The sequence below is a fragment of the Falco cherrug genome, chromosome 11, assembly GCF_023634085.1.
Source record: "Falco cherrug isolate bFalChe1 chromosome 11, bFalChe1.pri, whole genome shotgun sequence".
In the NCBI taxonomy this organism is placed as follows: domain Eukaryota; kingdom Metazoa; phylum Chordata; class Aves; order Falconiformes; family Falconidae; genus Falco; species Falco cherrug.
Genome location: NC_073707.1, coordinates 10,658,748 through 10,680,976, shown reverse-complemented (window position 1 = coordinate 10,680,976; position 22,229 = coordinate 10,658,748). Strand labels below are relative to the sequence as shown.

The window sequence follows — 22,229 nt, the reverse complement described above, 5'->3', positions numbered from 1 at the left end:
GGGCGGGGGGGGGGGAGGGGGCCGGGCGAGCCGGGGCCGCGCCGCGCCTCTGCCTGCAGCCGCCGGAGCCGCGCCGCCAGCCGCCGGAGCCGGGGCGGTCGGGCCGCCAGGGGCAGGCCCCGCCGGACACGCCGCCGAGGAGGTGCCAGGCCGCGCTCCGCACCGAGGTACCGAGGCGGCGCGGCAGGGCGGGGGGAGGCCGGCGGCGGCCGGCGGTGGGTCGGGCCCAAGTCCGGCGGGCGGTGGTGAGGCGAGGCGGGGAGGGCGGTGCGGGCCGGCGAGCCCGGCGCGCATTGTCCGCCGCTGCCCCCCGGGTCGGGAGGCGGCGCCGCCGCGGCCCGTGCGGCCGCTCGGGGGGAGGCCGGCGGGGAGCGCGGCCAGGCCCGGCCGGTGCCCGCCGCTTTCGGGGCCGTCTCCCCGCTGGGCGGCGGGCGGTGCTGGGAGGGACCGGCCGGGTGCTGCCGGCCGCGCTGGCGGGGAGGGGGGCTGCGCCGCGGGGTCTGCGCCGCTTGGCGGGGGGTCTGTGTGAGAGCCGGCGGCAGGCGGGGTGCGGGCCCGGGGTGCGGCGGCGCCTTTTCCCCAAGCGCCTCCGCTGCCGTGCGCGGGTGCGGCGGATCCGCGGGGCTGCGCAGCGCTCGCCTCAGCCCGCCAGCGGGGAGCCGCGGCCGGCCGGCCTGTGCTGCGGGGTGCCGGGGGGTGCCCCGGCCCAGCCGGGCGGCAAGGGCACGCCGGTGGGCAGGCTGCCCCCCCCGGTGCCTCCGGGGCAGGGGGGCACCCGGCCGGCTTTGTTCTGGCCTCTGTTACACGGGCTGGCTTGGCGGTGCGGAGCAGGCACTTAACGCAGCCTCTCAGCGTCCAGCTCCGAGGCCTCTTCCTACAATTGTTACTCCTGTTCGTAGCCCTGATCGGCCTTTGAGATCCTCGGATTTTTGCAGGCTGTCCCGTAGAAAGCTAACACGGCGAGATCACTGTCTTCCATAAACGAAAAAAAAGTTTTTTTCCATCGTTATTTTCTTACAAACCTGTGAAATGCTACTAGTATTTAAAGTAGGGTGTAACCGATATTTTTTTGGTTTATTTTTTAAATTTTTTAAAAAGAAAATTTAATTTTTGGTAGGTGATTGTGTAGGTGTGTAGGATTTATTTAAAACCTATATGCTGTCTTATGGGAATGGTGTGATTTAATTTGCATGATGAGTCAAAGATTAAATTACGTGACCTAGGCTCTGTAATTTCAGTGAGGCGAGTAACGAGGCTTGGAAGAACAGTTTAAATGTAGATCAGAAATACAATTTGATTAGCATCAAAATATTGCGAAGCTTTGTGTGCGTGTGGTTCTTTAAACTTACCTGTCCGAAACTCTAATTTAAGGCCCTGTGTTTTCCTTTCAGCAGTGCGGTTCATCATCAGGAAACGTGTCTTCCTTTTTAACGCGAAGAGCTCATGAAATCATATACTGTCAGAGGAAATTTAACATCCTGAGCTTGCACCTTGGCATCTAAGCTTTTAAATAATAGATTTTTACTGTTTACTGTGTACTTTTAGTTAATACTTATTACCTGTTGATGTGGGACATGCCTTTAACTGCAGAGAAAAAAAAAAGGCCAAGAAATAGTCTGTGAATTAGGATAAGGATGGTACCTGTTTCAAGGTCAGAAATGACTTCATGTTTTCTTTTTTCAGTTGTCCTGTATAAATTGGCCGCTTGTCTGATGTATAAGAGTGGCATGATGCCCCATGGCACCGTGTCTTGGTAGGACTCTGCCATGGACTCACTGCTGTAAAGAGTATTGTATTTTACAGTTAGCTTTATGGTTGTCTTGTGATGTGAGAAACTGTTGGGTCAGCCAGCTAGTATACACGTGGCTTAAATTTACTTGTATTTAAACTGTTATCTCGATAGCGGTGTGATATACGTGTCGTTGGGGACTTTCCTTGGTCAGTCGGAAAAAGTACTGGTGGCACAGGGAGCAAGCGGAATAAATGTCTTGTATGTGTTATCAACATTGTTCTCACACCAAATCCAAAACACAGCACTGCCCCAGCAACTAAAACCAAAATTAACTCTGTCCCAGCTGAAACCAGGACAGTGGACTAACATGCTGCTGAATATTTATAAATGCTGAGAGCACTGGGGTTTTTTCCCAGTTAATTTTATTCTCTTATTTATGTTGATGTGGAGTTCTGAAACTTTGATGCATTTTGTAGGCATTTAATGCATGGTTGTAGATGGAGAATTGTAAAGCAATACTTTTTTTTTTTTAAGATATGTTTTTATACAAAAGAGACTAAATAGAAGTGCCAGTTAAGTAATACTTTGTGACAGTATGTTTATGAGAGATAATTATACACTTTATAGATATTTTCAAGCGCAGACAAATGTGTATTCCCAGTGGGGTGTGATAATACTAAGAAAACTCCACCTCTTGGAATTCCTTGATTGCTTTTGTGAAACATTTATTTATGGGGGAATGGTATCTATTTTGCGTTCTATCGTGGGAGCTAACATGTCTTTTATTAACAGGTGGTAGTCGAACGAGACCTTACTGTTGTGCTGTTCATGCTGCGCTTACTAGGTTTCGTGGCATTTTTCTGAATATTAGAATTTATGTGACCAGTGTCCTCTCTTCTGAATCAGTTATGTATTGAGTTTGCAAATTTTTTTAACGAGATGTTTGCAGCCTTAATTATTGAGTAATTTTTTTCTGAAGGCTTTGATAATCTCTGTGATGCGCTTAGAGGCTTTAGACGCATCACTAGAATGATGTCTTTTTTTGGTACTGCGTGTAGAGTTTATGAATGGTGCTCTAAAAGTTGATGCTGGTTTGAAGCAGGGTGTGGGAAGAAGCCTAGATGACCTTTTGAATTCTCTTCTGGCCCTGCTTTTCTGTACTTCTGACACTTTATAATATAGTTTAATAACAAGAGCAGCTATTAATGTATGATTATCTTTGGCTAATTGGAGGCATCTCGCAGCTTTCTATCAAAAATTTGATTTGACTTATTTGCCTCTTCAAAATTAGTAGTACTACAATATCCTGAAGCTATTTATGTGAATAACGTGCAAAGGAAAAATATGAGTTGAGTTTCAAAACCAGTATTTTCTAGATCATGTAGTTGAAATTTTGTAAATGTAGCAATCTGTGGTAAGGAATTAGTGGGCTGCATGCACTTTTTCACTTCTTCTTGGGTGCCAGTTGAAGCCAGGTATTAATGACATTGGAGAAAAACCTTTTTAGTTGGTTGGTGATCATAAGTCATAGCATTCACTGTAACTGTATTTTTGTAGCTGTAGATAAACCCCAAGAATGAAGAAAAATTCCTTTTGTTATTAGGGCTTAAGATTTTGTGCTGTTCTAAAAGGAGAACTTTTAGAACACTACTTCCCCAATTTGGTTTCTGATTTAGGGTGTTTATTAGTCTGAATTGTTTGGAAGTTCAGCTCTCATTCCCTTCCATCTGGGCTCTCTCTTTCCCTGTATTTTCCACCAGTACTGTGCTTCTTGCACCGCAAGATGCAGAGTTGTGAGCCAGAAGGAAGCTGAATGTCTTCACTTAGAAGGTGAAACTTTATGCTGAGATCCCGCCCTCTTCCCCTCCCTACACCCCCCCCCCCCCAAGTGCAAACACAAAGGTTAAATTAGAAGATGAGGCTGTCTTGAATTATTTTAACGGACTTGAGCTAGGCTTTTAAATGCATGCTTCGGGAGTACTTAGGGCTTAAACTGGTGTCATGTGAGTTTGGTCTTTCTTTAGCCTGAGCAGATTTATGTGCTTTCAGAATTCCACCTTATGATAAAATGGCACTTTTCGTTTGTCCGTATTTAAATACTCTTTTATAAAGGATTGAGTTCAGGATTGATCCAAACTGGAAGCAGCCAAATTACTGTGTGTTTGCAGGCGTAACTGTGGTCATTCTTCATGGCCTGCTTTTTTTCAGACAACATTAATTTAGAAAGTAAATTGCTTACGTTTAAATAAACAACTGCAGTTTGCTTTCTAACTCCCTTGGTTTTAGTATGCTGGCTAATACTTCATGTATGTAGTCAAAAGACACTATAAAAAGTTCCTGGCTGTGGACTTCGGATATGCTAAAAGGAAGCAAACTTTAAGCCTGTTCACAAGGGCATAAAATTCTGGGGGAAATCACTGAATGTTGTAGCTAATCTTTCTGTTTATTGGAAATCTACTACTTCTAATAAAATACCTAGGTCTTTTCTAAAGATCTGTTTGCTTTGTAATTCATTCCTCCCCTTCAAACACTCAGATAATTCATCACTAAAAAATTAAATATAGCAAGACAGTTAAAAATTTGAGAAGTTATCATTAGTACAGAACTGTAGTGTGTAACATGTTTTTCTAAGTTCAGAAACATCTTTGGATGAAGTTATTCAGGAGTTACTGCTTGGAGTTACTCTAAAATGTTCAGGTATACTGTCAGATATTTCACAGTGAAATGGCTGCATCAGTGAAAAATTGCTGTGTGCTGCTTTTGATCCTTACTCCATTGTGTATTTTTTAAAAAAATCAATTTTTATTGATAACAAATCAGTTTTTCTCACTAAAAGAATGTAAATAAGTTTAACTCCAAACCCTGCAAGATTTGCAATGTGACACTTAAAAATAGCTAAGATGGAACCTGGCTATAAATTAAATTGAATTAATATGTCAGCTTTTTGGGGAGTTGAATGTGCATGAATGTGAGAGAAGTACTTAGGTTCAGTTGTTTGTGTGTGTGAAATGCCTGTCATTTTTCTCTACTTCCCTGGTCAAGAGCTCACCTGGGAAGGCTTACAACGGATGGATACCTTTTTTTCAAGTATTCGTTCAGAGCCGTGCCAGCTTCCCAGCTCATCTGCTGAGGAGGTTGCTTTGAAAAATATACAACCTGTAGACATTGAATTATCAGTAGCATCTTGTGTGGTGTGGTAGATGTGTGTGCTGACACGTGCAGAGCATCCTGCTGCAGTGGAGTCTCTGAGCTTTTCCTCTGGGTAAGCAGTTTCAAGAGTTTTTGTTAACAGTTGTAGAAATGAGGCGAAAGCTACTTGTGTAGTATATTTTACTTTGACTGTTACATGTGAAATGTGCCCTTTACTGCTTTGGCAGATGATGTTCCTTTTAATATATATACCAAAATATTTTTTTAGTTCTTTTTTTGCCTTACATATTGTAATGATTTATAAAATTAACCAGCATATAACTTTTTGACTTTATCAAATACATTGTAAAAGCAAAATAAAAACAAAAGTTTGTTCACAGAGGAGTAAGACTTCAATGTAGGGGATTTTATTCCACCTAAATGAGACCTTAGTGATAGGCTCCATGCATGTCTGTAACACAGGTGATGCCTGAGAAGTTTCTCCCACACAGTTGATGAATGCATCGTTCTTCTAACTTGTAACACCTGCTATTCAAGTCCTAAGTTTCTTCTGACTGGAGATTGCTAGTGATGGAGAAACTTTACAGGGGAATTTAAAGTGATACCTTGTAGCGGAGAGAGTTGAGGCACAGTTCTTGATAAAGACTTTGTATATGCTCAGTACTGTATTAGAAAAATGTTGAGGAAGCAAATCTCTCAAAAGTTAACGAAGAATTCAGAACCTCAGTTTGCTTATACTGATGTGGTGCGAAATGTTTGCTTATGTGTTTGTTTTCAGGTAGGTTTTTTTCAACAGAACTTTTTTTCCCATCAGTGCACGAGAACATGCTTGGTGCAGAGACATCCTTTGCGAGTACTTGTTTAGTCACAAGGTAGTATTTGGTCTTCTGCTTTATTGCGTGAAACTCAGGTGTCTGAAGACAGGAAGATTCCAGATTTTTGAGCTTTTCATTCACAGATCTAATGTTCACAGATACTAATGAAAGTACATTTCACAGTGTTCTTCAGCAGCACGGTGATTTTCCCACTTTTTTTCAGGTAACGATGCTGAAGCACAAATAATTTTCTCCTGTGTTTGAATGTGTGATGATGTATGTGTTGTCTGGTGGAGCACTTGAGAGCTTACACTTCCAAACTTTGTTTCCAGTGGCATCAGCTCATGATGTAAGATTCAGTTGGCTAAACATAGATATCTAGCGTCATTTTAGATGCTTCAAGGCCCAAGACAGGTAGGAGGTTTGTGATTTTTCTGAAGGGACAGTTGGGAGACCAGCTGTGCTTCTTCTAGTGCATTTGCAGTGGCAGTCGTCATTCAGGCAGCTGAATTCCTGCAGTGGTACGAGTTGTTAGTCTCAGAATCTCATTTTGGGCTCCCAGAAGAGGATGGATACTTCAGCAGTGACCATGAATTAGGCACTTGGGTTATGTGTTGCCTAATGAGAAAGGATGATCTGGGGTAGGATTCTGCTGTCTGGGGCAGTACTTTAGAGTCCTGACTGAAGGACCTGGTTTGCTGTCCTCTGCCTTGTTGCATGCTTTCCAGCTTCAAAATCAAATAAGGACAAGTTGTTATGGAAGACTTGTCTTTTTTGTAGTCTGGTGTAATTTGTCAGTGGAATGAATGAAGGCTTCTCTTAAAGTGCCATTGAGGAAAACTGAAATAATTACAATAATTAGAAAACCTTAAGTCTTGATGTGTTGGATGTTGGACTTGAGGGCCTTGCTACTTGAACATGAGAAATTCAGCTTGTCTTCAGATATGGTCTGAAAGCAAATACAAGCTCCAGTGACCAGGTCACATTGTCTTTTTCCATAGATTTCACATAATGCTTGTCAATGAAGGAAGCTTCTTGAAATATTCTAAGTTTTCTGAACAAGTGCTTTTCTGGACATGATTATTTAGATTCGTAATCTCTAAGAAGAGTGGTGTATTGAGTCATCGGTATTGACTAACATAGTTCCGTTTTACATCTATAATTGACATTGAGCAATATTTAAACTGTGCTAACTCTGTAATAGGGTGGAGCTGCAGTAAACAGTTTTTCTGTTAGGAACTGCATCCATTCACAGAGCATTTTGAGCAGAGTCCTGGCACAGCTGTGCAGTCTGACTGGTGTTACTCTTAACCTATGTGTTATGGTGAGGGAATTAACATCCTTCGATCCAAAAGAGCCTCTTTATTTCAGGGTTATGGTTTTTTTTCCAAAAAAGTTACAAGAACTCCAGGGCATTTGTGCATGACGGCAAACTTATGACTATTTAAGTTTTAAATTCTGTGAGATAACTTCATGTCAGTTTTCCTCATTCCTTTAAGTTGGAAAAAACCAAAGAGCCTCCACCCCCCCCCAGCTTTCTAACTGGTGATTATAATTCCTACCTGTATATGTACCTTTTTATTTATCTTGAAAGAGATATTTATGGGGTTTTATTCTTCTTTGGGAACTTATATGTATATATGCCTGTGTGCACTAGTATAAATAAAAAAATGTTAACAGCCATATAGGCATGGATTTATAGTGTACATACAACAGAAGATGGATTTTTTTTTTTTTTTTCCTTGGAGACTGACTGTGCAAGGCTTTTTGCTTCCCTTAGGAATTGTGCTGAATATGGTCTCAGCGTTGCTGCAGTTGAGCTGTTGGAGTCTGCAGAGCAGTTCTGCTCTCCCTCTGGCATTGGCGGTCTCCCCTCATGTATTTATGCAGGCTGAGGACTTAAAAGTATCACATCTAGGAAGAGCTGTCAGATCTGTGTTGCAGAAGTAGCCGTTCTTGAGCTCTTTAGCAAACAAGGAGAAGGATTGCTGGCCAGAAGTACAGAATCTTTCCTCTCTAAACAGGTTATTTTTAACATCCATAATTACTTGAAAGCATTGAAAAGCATTAGTAAGTACAGCAGAAGTTTCTACAACTTGTCACTTATATTTATTATGGTACTCTTAACTTGCAGTGTTGTGGATTCATGCCTCTGAGATGTATACCAAAAGTGTGAAAACCTGGACTTTGATCAAGTCCCTAAATTAGATAACCAGACTAAACTAATTTTGAAATGATTTTGAATGGGAAAGTTAAAATGACATTTCAGGAGCTAAAAGGGAGATCTGGATAATATGAAAAGCACTAGTGTCTTTCACATTGTTTAATTAAATCTTGTTTGTCTTGATGAAAAAAACAGTATTTTAATAGATACCTGAATTCTGTGAAGTCCCCTGGTTTACTTCTGTAACTAATGGATGGTTGTTCAGATTCCAAGATTGTTGCTGCATGCATTTTATTTTTGTTATTTTTAGAAATTTTAAAGATGCCATTACAGATTGTCTTACAGAATTTATAACCTAGTAGTACATTTTGACTACAGTCAAACCTTAAGTTACAATTTTAAACCAGAGTCTTGAAAGCATAGCCTTACCTTCTCCTTCTTAAACATAGCATTTTTCTAAGATGTTGATGACTTTTGTTGTTAAAAATAGAACTACAGTATAGAAACTTTTTTCAGAATTATGATTTCTTTTGGCTCGCCTATGTAATTAAGAGAAGTTTTTCAGCACAGAAAAATTTCTTTTTTTTGGGAAACAATTAAAGCTGTTGAATAACTTCAGAGTTTACCAAGGTTGTGAATTTTGATAGCTGCCAAGTTTTGTTTCTGGAGTAATTGATGGTTTGATTGAAGCCTCTTGGTGATGTAGAGAGCCATAACATTATACTGTTGTAAACTCCTATCAAAGTAAATTTTGTAATACCTTCTTCAAATAAAACTAGTGTTAAGCTGGTGCACCAATTCACAATTTTAAAGGTTGTTTTTGTTTTATGTTTCTCCATGTAGCTCTAAGGAAGAGAAGGGGGTGATGGGATACTGACGTAGCTGAAGTAATTAATAATACACAATGCAGGAGTATAGGTATCAGCTAAAACGCATTTCCACTTGAGCTTGATGTCAGCCCTTTGGAAGATCTACTGTCCTTTGGAACAGTTTTTTACTAGTTGCAGAGATGATGTGTGATCATTCCTTGGGTAAACTTGTAGAGATGATAACTTCTGATAGCGTTCAAGTTTCTCTTGGTAGTGTTACACAGTAATTGCATTAGAGGAAAGTTGGGAGCTCTTATTTTAGTATTGCGAAACAATTTTGTAGTTCCTTTTTTCCAGTCCAGTGCTTCTTAGCAGATCAGATAAGGAAACTGTCCCTCAGAGATGCTTCAATTTTTCCACTGTGTTAGTTGGCCTAATATTAGTCGCTTCTTATTACAAGTGTAATTTTTTACTTGCTGTCTCTAGACTGTTAGCTGTCAAACAGTTTTGGTTTGTGGACCTCTAGGTGTGTTGCAGGAGAAATGCTGACTCATGTGTAGAAAATATCAACAGTGCCAGTTTTGCTTACAGTTTGTGAACCTTCTGGGCTGTTCTGCCTTCGAGAATCACACATTTACCACAGCTATTGCTAGTCACTTTGAAATAAAAATCAGTTGGGAAGTTTTCCTTTTGGAAAGGTACCTTTCTGCTGTGGTATCCCCCCCCTGCCCCCTTTTTCTTTTGTCTTCTTTTTCAGTGCCAAAACAGTTCTTGAAACTTCAGGGCAGCTTGTCTTTAGTTCTAGCAAGCAGGAACTGTAAGGTATTTTCTTGTGAGTTTTGGCTGGAATAAATTAAAATGTTACAGTTTTTATGAGGACCTTCTACCTGCCTGTCCCAAAGTTGTTATTTCCTCATGTTTGTTACTCTGATGGAAGCAGTTTTCTTGTAAATTGAGGTCTACTGGGAGAGATAACCCAAGTGTCCCCAAAAGGGAAAGACAGATGAACTGCATCGTGTTTGTGTATCTGATGTATCACAGGCATCTGGCACATTGTTTCTATTCTGGTTCCATTTAATGTACAAATAACTTTCAGTAACTGGAATTCGCAGCTGGTGTCAGGAGGGAAGAGGACTTTCATATGGGTTTTTCAGGAATATCTGGCTTTTTGGAGCGTGTATACTGACATACCCTGCTGTATCTTAGATCTTTGGACTGGTGTCTTGTGAGTCATCAGGACTTTTAGGCTGGCATGGTAAGAGCTTGGACACATTTTGGGGGCTCATCTAGATCATTCCCCCTTCTTGATTCCTATGCTGTAGAGCATTTAACAGCATGAACTGGAGTTCAGGGCTAAGTTGAAACTCTTCTCCCTCTGCCTTAGAATATACAAAAGGAAAATAACAAGGGCATGGTGTTAAAAGTTCTGGCTCTCGCGTCATCTCTCCTAAAGGTTTGTGCCACGGATAGTTCTCCTAACCCTGGTATGCATCGTCTCTGTCCTTAAATGTATCTTTCTGTGCTCTGTGATCTGCCTTGCCCCAAAGGAACACACCTGTTGGCAGCTGAGGTGTGATGTGGTTTATGTATCTGAAATTGGATCCTTTAGTGACTTTGAAGATTTAGACCAAACGTGAACTGGCAGGAGAAACAGAGATGATTTGAAGGAACTGTGTAAAGGACACATTTTTTATTTATTTTTTTTTTAAATGGCTGCTTTATTTATATTATGATCTTGAAATTATTTATGTGGAATTTCTGTATTGCTGTGGCTTTTTTTTTTTCTTGGGAGAATGGAGTGAATTATCTGTTAAGTTTTTGTTTTGTTTGCTTATTTGTTTATTTTTTATTATCATGGCACACAGTTTGATTGTCAGTTCAGTGATGACTAGTTTAGTTGAAAAGTGAGATTGTAATATCATTGTATTTTCTCTTTCCTGAACCCATGACAGTTTTGTTCAGGCTAAGTTTCAGCCAGTGACTTTGCATAAGTTTGTCTTACAATCACACTGGTGTCTTGGTAGCAATGAGGTATACATCTGAATGTCACAGATGTGTTCTGGCCTATAACGTATTGGGTTTTTTTTCTGTTTCAAGAGATGCCCGTGAAGCTAATTATCTTGGGTATTTAGGGAAAAAGAGAAGTTTCTCCTGGCTAGCCCCTAATTTTGCTGATCTTTGCGCTGTTTTCCCATCTGCTGTGTTGTCCTTGGTATAGGGTACTCCAGAGGAAGCAAGGATTTTCATCTGACAAAAGCTGGGTGAAAGTTCCATATGAAAAGATACCTCCACACAGCTAGCTTGGGAGAATTTGATTTATGGTTTTACTGCTGTTGGTTGGCAGTGTGAAGGAAAGAGCACTCTTCGTAAAGGTACTTAACCAGTAAAGCCCTAGCACAGTTGCAGTTATCATGGTCAGAGGTTGTGCTTTTTACTAATATAAGCTGTATCTGCACTAGTAGGATTTACTAACAGAGCTGTGTCAGTAAACCCTTTGTATTGTCATAAAAACTGTTTAAGTGCCAGAGACCATGGCATAAAAATAGTTTGACAGAAGGCAAATTTGTCAGATAGATAGTGACCTTATGGATCAGCTCAGATACTGTCTGTAGATCAGCTCCTAGTACTGGGTGAGAGATAATTTAAGGAAAAAGAATTCACTGAAGAACCTTTTCGCTTTACTGAATGAGGATGTAATGAACGAGAAGGAAAGGATTCACAGTAAATGCTGGGGTCGTGATTCCGAGTCGTTTATTGATCACCCTCCTGCTTTCTGTGACTCAGTACATAACTCCCATAGGTTATTTGTCAGGAACTCCCTTTCGCAGAGGAGATATGTAGTCATTGAGTAACGTGCCAAGTTCTTTCAGTTTCATGTAGCAAGAATCAGCTTGGATTCATGAGAGTTGATCTCAGAATAATTTACATTTTAATCTCTGCGTCAAGCCAATGAGAATCTCAATAGAGGTAAGAATGGCAGAATAGAGGAGTCATCTGCAGTCTCAGAGTCACCTCTGGGGAGTCTGAGCATTGACTCAACTTCTCTTTGCAGTGCAGCTTGCTGTGCCTGTTCGTTTTGGGTTTCAGCCCTACTTGTGTCAAGCTAATGCGCAGAAGTAAACCCGGAGACATTAAGCTATGCTTGGTTGCATGTCATCTCAGCTAGTTTGTAAGGGGCTGTTGGGACTGAGGTGAATTGTACAGTAGTCTAACATAAGCAGTTTTTAATGGTGAAATCCCACGTTGATTGTTTTGGAAGGGAAGCCTGCACAGGTGTAATATGTCAAAGCAGAGACTGATCTAGTTTGTTATATTCTGCCTATGGCAGGGGCCAGTAGTAATCAGTTAGGGAAGATGCATACTCCAGATGTATTTTCCCAGTTCTTAAGTTGGTGTTTTAGGTTCCTGGGCTGCATTGGGATCACTGTTTTACAGCCCATTAACTTCATGCTTTAATGTTGTCATTCCTTAAGTGTTTTGTTACTTTGTAGGCTATGTTTATTAAAGATCTGTTGTTCTTCAGATAAATTAGGTGAAGAGCTATGATAAGTTGAACTTGCATAAACTTAGGTTGAACAGTCAAAGTTTCTAGGAGGGCACAGAATTTGGTCTTCAAAGGAAGTAAAGGAACCATGGGGAAAATATTACTGATTTTCTTAAATGATATTTTTAAAAGTAATACTATGACACGGTTCTTACTGAAGTTACATTTGGGTAAATACTTTTTTTTAAAATTTTTTTTCCCAGCTTTGTTACTTGAGCTTCTAGAGAATGGCTTTATGTGTGTTTTTTTGGTTTATTGAGAGAATATTCTCTAAAGAAAATGGCACCTTAGAGGATTGCATCTGGAGCAATCCTAGGACCATTCTTGCGGTTTAATTGCTCTCTTCAGAACAAAATGCCCCAAAAGCACACGTGCATTTCCCTTCCTATTTTGTGCTAGGACTTAGGATTCTCATCCTCCTTCTTAAGTAACTAATTAATGTTTTAGATAATCTATTTTTCATTTGTCTATTGCACTAGCTTTCTGGATAAAACTAAATGCTGATGTCATGGTGCTGGTGGGGTTTCCTGCCCTTCGCCTGTGCGGTTTCTTGATAGTCATACAACCATCTTTAGTTATTGGAATGTTGTTAACTGTAGACCGTATTGCACTATGTGAAATGAAATGAATTCAGAGATAAAACTGCAGCATACTTTCTGCCTCCCCTTTTCCCAGGTCACTCTCAGAATTAACCCCGAGATGCATATCAGAAGTCTTTAAGTAAAGAGAAAACCTCTGGAAAGGAATGGGTGTAATATACACCAAGGAATAGAAGTAGTTACAAAGGAGATTCTTGCTTTGTGTTTTTGCTTCCAAGGGTGGGTAGAATGGCACGTACATAATTGCAGTGTTTTTTGTCATGTAGCAAATATTCTGGGTTTTGTGATGATGTGGTAAAGGCATCTGAGCCAACAGGGGATTGACTCTCATGCCAGGTTATGAGAAAATTATTTGAGCTTCAACCTGGCCAGAAGTGGGCATATTGTCTGACAACTTTTCTTGAAGCTTGAAGTAAGTTCTTTATTGTGTACGTGTGTTAGAGATAGCAGCTACTTTTTGAGGTGAAACTTGTGATTATTATTTTTTTTAAAATATGTATTTACCAAGGAATGGGTGAGGCATTTACATGCTTGTCTGTATACCATATTGCAGTATAGCAGTAAGGTTTGTGGGGAAATGCATGGGTGGGGTAACTAAACAGTACACCAGGGAAAGAAGCTGAGTCATAAGATTTCCCTGAATATGGAGAAAGAGCTGGGATCTCAGATACTAAGCATTAGTATTAACAACCTTTTATGCTTATGCAGGATCTCTGAAGCCCCTTAAAAGCAGCAGCCTTACTTAAAACCAATTTCTACTTAAGTTTCTGCAGAGGCTCTGTAGCTGTGTGTTAGACTGCAATGACTATATTAACGTACAAGTCACAAAGTGTAACGTAGTTAGAGGAGGCTGTGGTGAGCTAGTAGAGCCTGATGGCAGTAGCTGCCCTTCGCTTCTCCCAGCGTGGGGCAGGTGTCTGCTGGAGGGGTGGGCTCTCAAAGAGGCTGAAGGATCAGTAATTGAATGGCAAGAGAGAAGCCTGCTTAATGAAAGGAATCAGCTGGCATTTGGTGCTAAAGAAATGAGCAGGACTGTGAACTGCTGGGGACTGACTTGCTTTGAAATTTTCAGAAAGTGAGAAGCGATCTTACATTTTGTATTTAATTTTTATATAGAAATTTATTTTCCAATTTTCTTTTTTCATGAATCCATTGAATTGATCTTTTTTGTTCATTTAATTGATTGTGTTACAGCAGAGATTGTTTTCTTGATTTTCATTTTTCTCTGAATAAAGTTACCATTCTTAGGGGATTATTTTTTTTTCTCCAATTTTAATCTCGTAAGTGGCTCTCACCGCAAATAATTGTGATGCAGAGTTGTGAAACCGCTTTTGAATCAGATTAAAGCTTTTGTGTGCTGCAGGCTTGATAGAACAAGTTAATAGTGAATTTTAAGAAAGATGCTAGGGTTCAGTGGTGGGTGCAACATGCCAGATATGAGATGAACGTGCCTGTCTTGCAAGAAAACTTACGTATATAAATTATGTTCCTCGCAAAATATCGCAACGGATTCAAACAGGTCACTGATTGCCTTAGCCGTTTAGTATGTTGAATGTTTTACTTACATGTGAGACAGTTGCTGCAGCCCTTCTATCTGCATTTTAAAGTTATGTTGAAAGAAATGCTGAAAAGGTGTGCAGAAGTATTTAGAGGATAGTAAAAATGCCTTGCAGCTGGAGTCTACTCTTAAATTTTGCTAGCTGGTAGTGCCAGTAATTACCATTTACAACCATAGCCATTCTGTTAATGGCATGCTTATGCAGGTAAAGCCATGGTTATACTAAATAGTTCATGCTGGAGACCTGAAGTAGATTTGAGGTGTGGCTTCTGCTTTTTATCAGTCTTATTTTCACCATGGTAGGAAGGCTTCACATGTGAGGTTGTACTAATAAAGTACACTGTTTAGATACGTATTTTGGATGAGAGGCTGTCGTGTTTCGATTTGTTTAGCATATCAAAAAGAAAATGGAAAAAATTCTATTGGCACAATGCTGAGGCTCTAGAAAATTGTTTAATCTTGTGGGAAACCACATATCCAGAACCAGGATACTGAAAGACGTAGTAGAAAAATAAGCATGTGAGAAATGTGGAAGAATGTTTTAAGGAGGAATGTGAGTACTCAGTTTGAATCATAGACTGAAGAAAATAATGGATGCTGCCTTCAGTCAACTGTACTTCTGCAATTAGAGGTGGTAAGGCCTTTCAGGAAGATGTGCTGTAGCCAGGAATTCGCAGCGCTGAGCTGGCAGAGGTTATTTCAGATGCCTCAGAGGGGCACCTGGCTGTTGTCATGCCATGGCAGCTGCTGCGTGTGCCTTGGTGCAGCGCGGGGCAGCTGCTGCGCTTTTCACTAATGGTACTTACGGAAAGTACAGTCAGTAACTTAAGTCTGGCTAAATATTCCGATAACCTGTAAAATTCTATAATCTTGTATGTTAGGGCTGAGTAGTTAATATGCTGTCTGCTTCTGGCTTTGAAGTACTTGAATATTCTTTTCCCAAGGAGCATGGTAGCTTGCATAAAAAATGGTTCTTGGATCAAAGGAATGGCTGTCAGTCCTCCTTTTGGAGTCTGAGTGAGGCAGTGCTTTTAAAAATGCATAATTTCTTGATCTGTTTCTGTTTTTATCATTCCTACCAGACTTCACAGCGCTGAATTTTAGCAGAACTAACAACAGTAAGACCTGATGAAAACTGATTTACGTTATTGTTTTCAATACTGGCTTAATGATCCTTGTTAATCCAAGAGGCAAACGACAAAAAAACAGGTTCTGAGGGGAAATCAGTTCTATCAGGACAAACACACACTGCTGTGTTGTATTTTTAATACAAACATTGCCTCTTTCTAGCAAGATGCAGCATGTTTTGTCAGTAACAGACTGATAAATTGTAAATTAAAAATCTGTATGCAGAGTAGACCCAACTGTTTATTGTGAATCTAGGTATTTTGCCTTTGTAGACTGATTAACTTGCTTAACTATACTCGCTTAAGTCAATCTCCAATGTGTTATTAACACTGTTGAATGTAATCAACACGATACAATTTCAGGGTAGAGATTGGCAGCCTCGGTCTACCTGGAGGAGGAGGTGGAGGTGGTGGTGGTGGTGGTGTGCCCTTCCCTGCCTGCCCCAGCGCTCACCTCTTCGGCTGGCTCTGGCTCACAGCTGAGGGTGCCTTAAGAACCTTCCAGAAATCTTTTTTTTGGTTTTCCCCTCATGTTTCTTGGGTTTATCTTCTGCCATTTTGGTGAGTTCTGTCAGCACGCTGGGCATTCAGAAAAATATCAGACAACTCAAAATAACTGATGGAGAGCGACCTTCCCCCTTCAGTCCTCCTGTTGATTCAGCTCCAGCCTTACCATGAATTGCACCTATGGTGAGATCACGAGATGGGGGAGCTGATTCACAACTACTTGCTGTTCAAAGGGGTTTTTTTTCTACATTCCCCACACTACTCATTGCTTAATTTCCTTTTATGTGTTAGTTTTCTGATAGCTTTGTGAGATGGATCAGCTGGCCCTGGCGTAAAAACGGAGGAGGGTGTGCAGTACTGGGAGCAGAGGGGGAATGGAACCTTCCCATCAGTGTCAGCCAGCTATTGGCTCATCCATCTTGGCGAACCCTACCGTTAATTATTTGGCCTTTTTTAAATTATGTTTGTTTGGTTTGATCTCCAGCAATTTTCTTATACACACATCAACTGGATGTTACGTGTGCTTTTTCACTAGGTTTGGATTTTTTTTAATGTGTGCAGTTCCATCCAAGAAGTGGCTGAAGGTTTTTTTTTTTCCTCTTCTTTCCCTTGTTAGGAGCTTCCTAGAAGTAGTCACTAAATTCTAGCTGAATTTGTATATTTTATAGATTTAGATCTAGCTGAAGACTTAATATAGTGCAATTAAGCCACGAGACCTAATAATAGAGTAAAAAATGGAGTTTATTGTACCTGGTTGTTTCACAAAATAGGGAATGTAGTTTTTTGTATGTTGTTTAAGTAGCATTTTGCATGGGAGATGGGCAAATGTTTGCTCTCCTGAGCTGGAATAGAGTGAATACTTGAATTTGATGCTTTGTTTATGGATTATACTTCTATGCAGAGAAAAAATGTTACAGCTTTTTTATGTTGTGGTAATTTATGGGTATGTCATAAGCAGAAAGGCTGAATTTGATTGTGAGTCTTTGTGAATATGGCTGGTATTCCTTTCCCTTCATTACAGCTTTAAAAGCCTGCATCGGTGAGACTTCACTACTGGTAATTTATTTGTCTGTGGAGTAACTCTGCACATGTCACTGCAGTCATGAGTATTATTGTACTATTTCTTGTACTGTATTTTTCTTGGAAATAGTCATGCAGGCATCTTACAATATGCTTTTTCTTTGGTTTTTTTTTTAAAAAGCAACATACCACCTACAACAAAAAAAACCCCTTCTGTTAAGTAATCGGGTTTTAAACTGTAGCACACATTTCTGTTACATGGGTAATGCATTTTCTGGGTCTTTGAATAAGAAAAAGTTAACAGTTACAAGGGAAAGCATACTCCAGGGTAATGAATCTGTTCTTTAGAGAATTAAAATTTATTAGAAGAGAAGGGTTTGTTTATCATGCTTCTGTATTTGTTCTTGTAGTACTTTTTTGATGCAAGAGGGCTGTCCTCAGAGAAATGGCTTTGTGTTGTCTGTTTGGTTAAAAAACCAATCTGACATATGGAATGTGTTATTTTTAAATTGGACATTAATTGATTGTGTGGTCAATGCAGTGAATAAAAAAATCTAAAGCCTTATGCATAAAGCAAACTCTGCACGGATGCATGCTGCATTGACAGAGCTGGAAATTATATACTATCTGAAACAGTGGGTCTACTATCTCTTGTTATCACAAAAGCCCAAATGTCCCAGTGTGCCTGAGTGTGTGTCAGTTCCTCTGTGTCAGTTGAGCTTAAATCTCTGGGTATTTGGCTGCATGCCATATTGTTATTTGACAATCCATTTGGATTTATAACATCATTTAAGATTTCTAAATGTGGCCATGACACCAGTGCTCTGAGAACCTTAAATTTTGTTATGTTTGGAATGCTTGAGTATCGGTGAAATAGAAGGCATGCCTAAGAAAGCCTGAGTTTTGTATGTTATCATTCATGGTCTCTTTTAACAAATGGATAAAAGCAGTGAGGTTTCTGGGAAGGTAAGATAAAGCAAAACAGCCCAACAGCACAGAGCTGTCCGTGTACTTGTTGCAGTTTAACTTTTTTAGAGTCCTGTGACCCCTTTCTTAAGCTACAATCAGAATTTTATCATGAATTTGCAAGGCAACCAGGTGCTAGTAATGTGAAACAATTATCATTTGACATGATGTAAAGTCTGTTGTTATTTACAGAAAATGTCATTTGGTGTTGTTTCCTTTTTTTTTCTCATTTTGCAGATGTGGGTGGTTGCGGTTCTTTCCGATCTCACACAGATGTTGTCATTGTCTATTGTGCACAGAGTTCTGCTTGGGGTAGTTTTGCTGGGCTGAAAAGGGAACAGCCTGTCTATGTTCTCCTCATTGCATGAAGTACAGCTCTGAGAGACAAAGGACTGCTCCTGGTTTTTTTTTTTCTTTTTAGGATGTGGCACAGGTTCTTCAGTAACAGAATTTTGCTTCAGGGTTGGTGGGGTCTTCAGTCTTGAGGCCCCAGGTGATGTATGTTCCTGGCAGTGCCACTGCATTCCTTCCAGTAATAAAATTGAAATAGCAGAAACAATACATTTATTACATTTTGATACAATAAATGAAATGCCTCGAAGCAAAATGTCACCTTCCGTAATCAAGGATGTAGATTTCCGTCTTACTGGTGTTGGCAGTCATTCCTGATTTTTCTAAGTTGCTTTTGAAAAATTTGTACAGGAACTGCTGATTTGGGGAGAAATGCTTAGTATAAATATATGCTAGTGAAGTTTTATTAATTGATTATTTTCTACTATGTGCTAGTACATACAATAAAACTTCTATGTGACTTGTGTATGTATGCATTGCATGTCTGTGTATCTGATTTATGCAGAAAGAAAGGTTTCATGAATAAGTAAAGTTGTAGACTATTTTTAATTTAAAGAAGAAATTGAGCTCTATCTGGAGGGAGATGAAGTTTTGCAAACCTAGACATTGGGCACACCATGAGGACAGTTGTTTGCCATTACAACATATGGAAATATAGGATATGAGTTGTCCATATAGCCTTTTAGTTTAGAAGCAACCTAGTTGTGATCCAGAAAATGAGTGTGCAGAGACATTTTCTTGGCTTTGATTTCTTTGTATATTGCTGTAATACCAGTTTTGTGAGTGCATAGGATCTTTTTATTCTCTCAAATAACTGTTTTGATTCCTACTGGATTTTATCCTGTTTTAACACATAATCCAAGGAATTAAGACTAGCAACTTTTTGAACTAATCCTGCTGTTACATGGGCATAGCCTTTTTTCAGAATGAATATGCTGAGTAGTTGTTAAATACTATCATTATCAGTGATGATATGCAAGTGTGAAAGGATCCAGCTTTGTTTTCAGGGCTCATCTTAATTTGGCAGGAGTAGTAATCAAAGGGAGAGATAAAGGGACTATTTCAAATGTTGCTGTGGTGCTCAAGGTATGTCATCTATGTTGTAGGGAAGTTGTACTTATTTTCACACCTGTCTCATTCTAGAAAAAAAACAACAACCCTGTGTGAAAATACTGTAATTTTCAATAAACATTGTTTTAGACGCTACTACATTTTCATTAAATAACAATGAGCAGTCATGCATTTCTTAAACATCGATTTCTGTTCTGCTACATGTGACCAAGTTGAGGCATAGAATTCTCTTGTCTAAGGACAGATGCATGGGCATTTTTATATCTCTTAGGCTACCCGTCCTGCATTTGTAATTTCAGTGTTACAACCCCTCCTTTGTGCAGATTAACGAAAGATTACTATGAGACAATTATTATACTAGAAAATAAAAGTAACAGAATGTCCTTGTGATCTGTTAAGAATGGAAATGGCTGGTGGAAGGTGTTGTTTCAACCTTTATAGAATCATTTGGGTTGGAAAAGACCTTTAAGATCAAGTCCAACCGTTAACCCAGCCCTGCCAAGCCCACCACTAAACCATGTCCCAGAGTGCCACATCTACACATCTCTTAAACACCTCCAGGGATGGTGACTCCACCACTTCCCTGGGCAGCCTGTTCCGATGCTTGACAACACTTTTGATGAAGATTTTTTTTTCCCAATATCCAATCTCAACCTGGTTGATACTTTTATCTGAAAGTAATCTGATTGACAGCTACCTACTTTATGGCTTTTATCAGCTGTGTTAGGTTAGTTGCAGCACTGGAACAGTGAAGGTACGATCTCTGTAGCTGGTTACCAGTAATACCTATTTATGGAAATTGTCTTGGCTAAAGATCTGCGTGCTTCTGTTCTTCACCTTTAAATTGTTGCCCAGTTGCCATCCCAGCTTGTTTGTGTTAACAATCAAAGTAACTAAAAAATAGCAACAAATTGTTATTGTTAATCCTTGATCAAAACATGATTGAATAAGATCAGGATTAACATTTTGAAATTCATGGTGAATAAGCTGGTATTTTAATCAGGGATCAAAGTGCATGGTATTAGATAAGAAACTTTAACATGGGCTTGTTATAGTTGACTTGGTACTAACTTAATGGATATTGTATATATATAGAAATTACTGATTTTCAGGGTAGTATCCCTTCTTTGTAATGACAGTGTAGTCTGCTCTGTCAGCTTCAGCTGTCCTTTGTGTGTAGCAGAAGTAGCACTGTCAGCATTTTTAATACAGGATTTCCTGTTCTTTTCTGTGTAGATTAGAGTTATAGAAGTATGCTTTATGGAATTCACTTGTAAGAAGTTTTTATTGTTGTTTAAATGGGGGTGTATGTGTTGAGCATACAAAAGCTTTTGTTACTGGTTTGTTAGAAATACTTTTCTATTATGCACACAGAAGTGAATGTGTGTGTGTAAAAGCAAATATATGTAAATGTACGGAAGAATGAAGGCATTTAGATTCAAGAGCCAAATATTTTTAGGGAATGAAAATTGCTCCCATAAGACAAATTTTATCTTTCTGAAAAAGATCCGTATCAGGTGTTTGGGTTTAATGTTTTAAAGTGCCTTATCTACATCCTGGTTATTAGCGACAAATTTTATTTCCCATAAAATCAGTGTGGGTGAGACTGTATTTCAGTATGAAGTTACAGTAATACTGATATGAGAAAGCCAGGACATACCAAGAGTTTTGACATAGGAATAAGCTGCCATCTGTAGCCTCGTCTGCATCATGCTCGTAGCTCCTGCACTAAGGTGCAGGCTTTGCGGTTTACTTTGCATTTGTTGTGGAGTGAATAGGGGTAAAAGCATGTGTCTGGACAGTCATCGCAGAGCCACTGAGACACGATGGCTTACGTGTCAAAGACCTAATGTAAGAAGGCATTTCGCTTGGCAGCATTAGTTGAAAGAATTTATTCTTGTTAGTCTTGCCCATGTGTGGCGTTTGTACAGCGTGTGGCTTTGGATATAATTAATGTACTCTTTAATTTGTTCCTGTAGCATAAGGTGATGATCTTAATGTGAGTTTTTAGATTCTGTATCTTCTATTTTAAAAGGGTTGGAAACACAGCATTTAAGTTTGTCATAGCAAGTTCTAGTTCAGCTGTCAAGGGTGGTTATTTCACATATAAATGCTTTTGCTACTCTCATGATCTTCGTGTGTGTTGTTATACTGACCTCCTATTTCTATTTTTAACATGCTTTTTTTGCTCCTCCTCTCCAGGTGAAGCAGGAGCTGTAGAAGGAAGACCTTGTGGCTCGCAATCATGCCATTCCCCTTCGGCAAGTCCCACAAGTCTCCTGCAGACATTGTGAAGAACCTGAAGGATAGTATGGCAGTTCTAGAAAAGCAAGATATCTCTGACAAAAAGGCAGAGAAGGTACAGTTGGGACTTGCCAATTACTGAAGAGTAATTGGTGGGGTGGGGGGCAGGGTGAGAAATTATTTACAGCTGTTGAAACTGAATCAATTAGGAATTATTTTGGGGCTTTACACTCTGGTAAAGGGTAAGTTATTATGTACCTTTGAACAGGTGTGTTTCATGTTGGTTGGCTTTGCATTTTTATGCCACTGGCAGCTGATAGGATCCTTCAAATAATTTGGTTTGGAACTGTAGGACATTGCACTCTTTAACAAGCAGCTCACAGCCATACAGTGTTCAGGTGCCTGTGTCCACCGTAGTGGCTTTACTGCTGGGCATAGTTCTGTCTGTGCTTGTCCATGCCAACATTCACAGACCAGAGTGTCTCTGTTACTGAAACCGAGGAGCTCTGTGTCTCCCTGGATGTTATTAGGGGATATGCTTTTACAATTCCTTGCCTTTTCTTCAGCCCACA

At 40.0% G+C, this 22,229-nt stretch overlaps 1 protein-coding gene across 1 annotated transcript in view; it reads left to right on the top strand.

Moving 5' to 3' along the window:
• Window positions 1-2: 2 nt before the first annotated feature.
• The window catches only part of CAB39 (calcium binding protein 39), a 42,237-nt gene continuing 20,010 nt past the window's right edge, over window positions 3-22,229 (top strand). Inside the window, exons 1-2 of the mRNA XM_055723670.1 lie at window positions 3-167; window positions 21,616-21,772. Of these exons, the coding sequence (XP_055579645.1) occupies window positions 21,659-21,772 (114 nt within the window). The 5' untranslated portion in view covers window positions 3-167; window positions 21,616-21,658. The remainder of the gene's footprint in view (window positions 168-21,615; window positions 21,773-22,229) is intronic.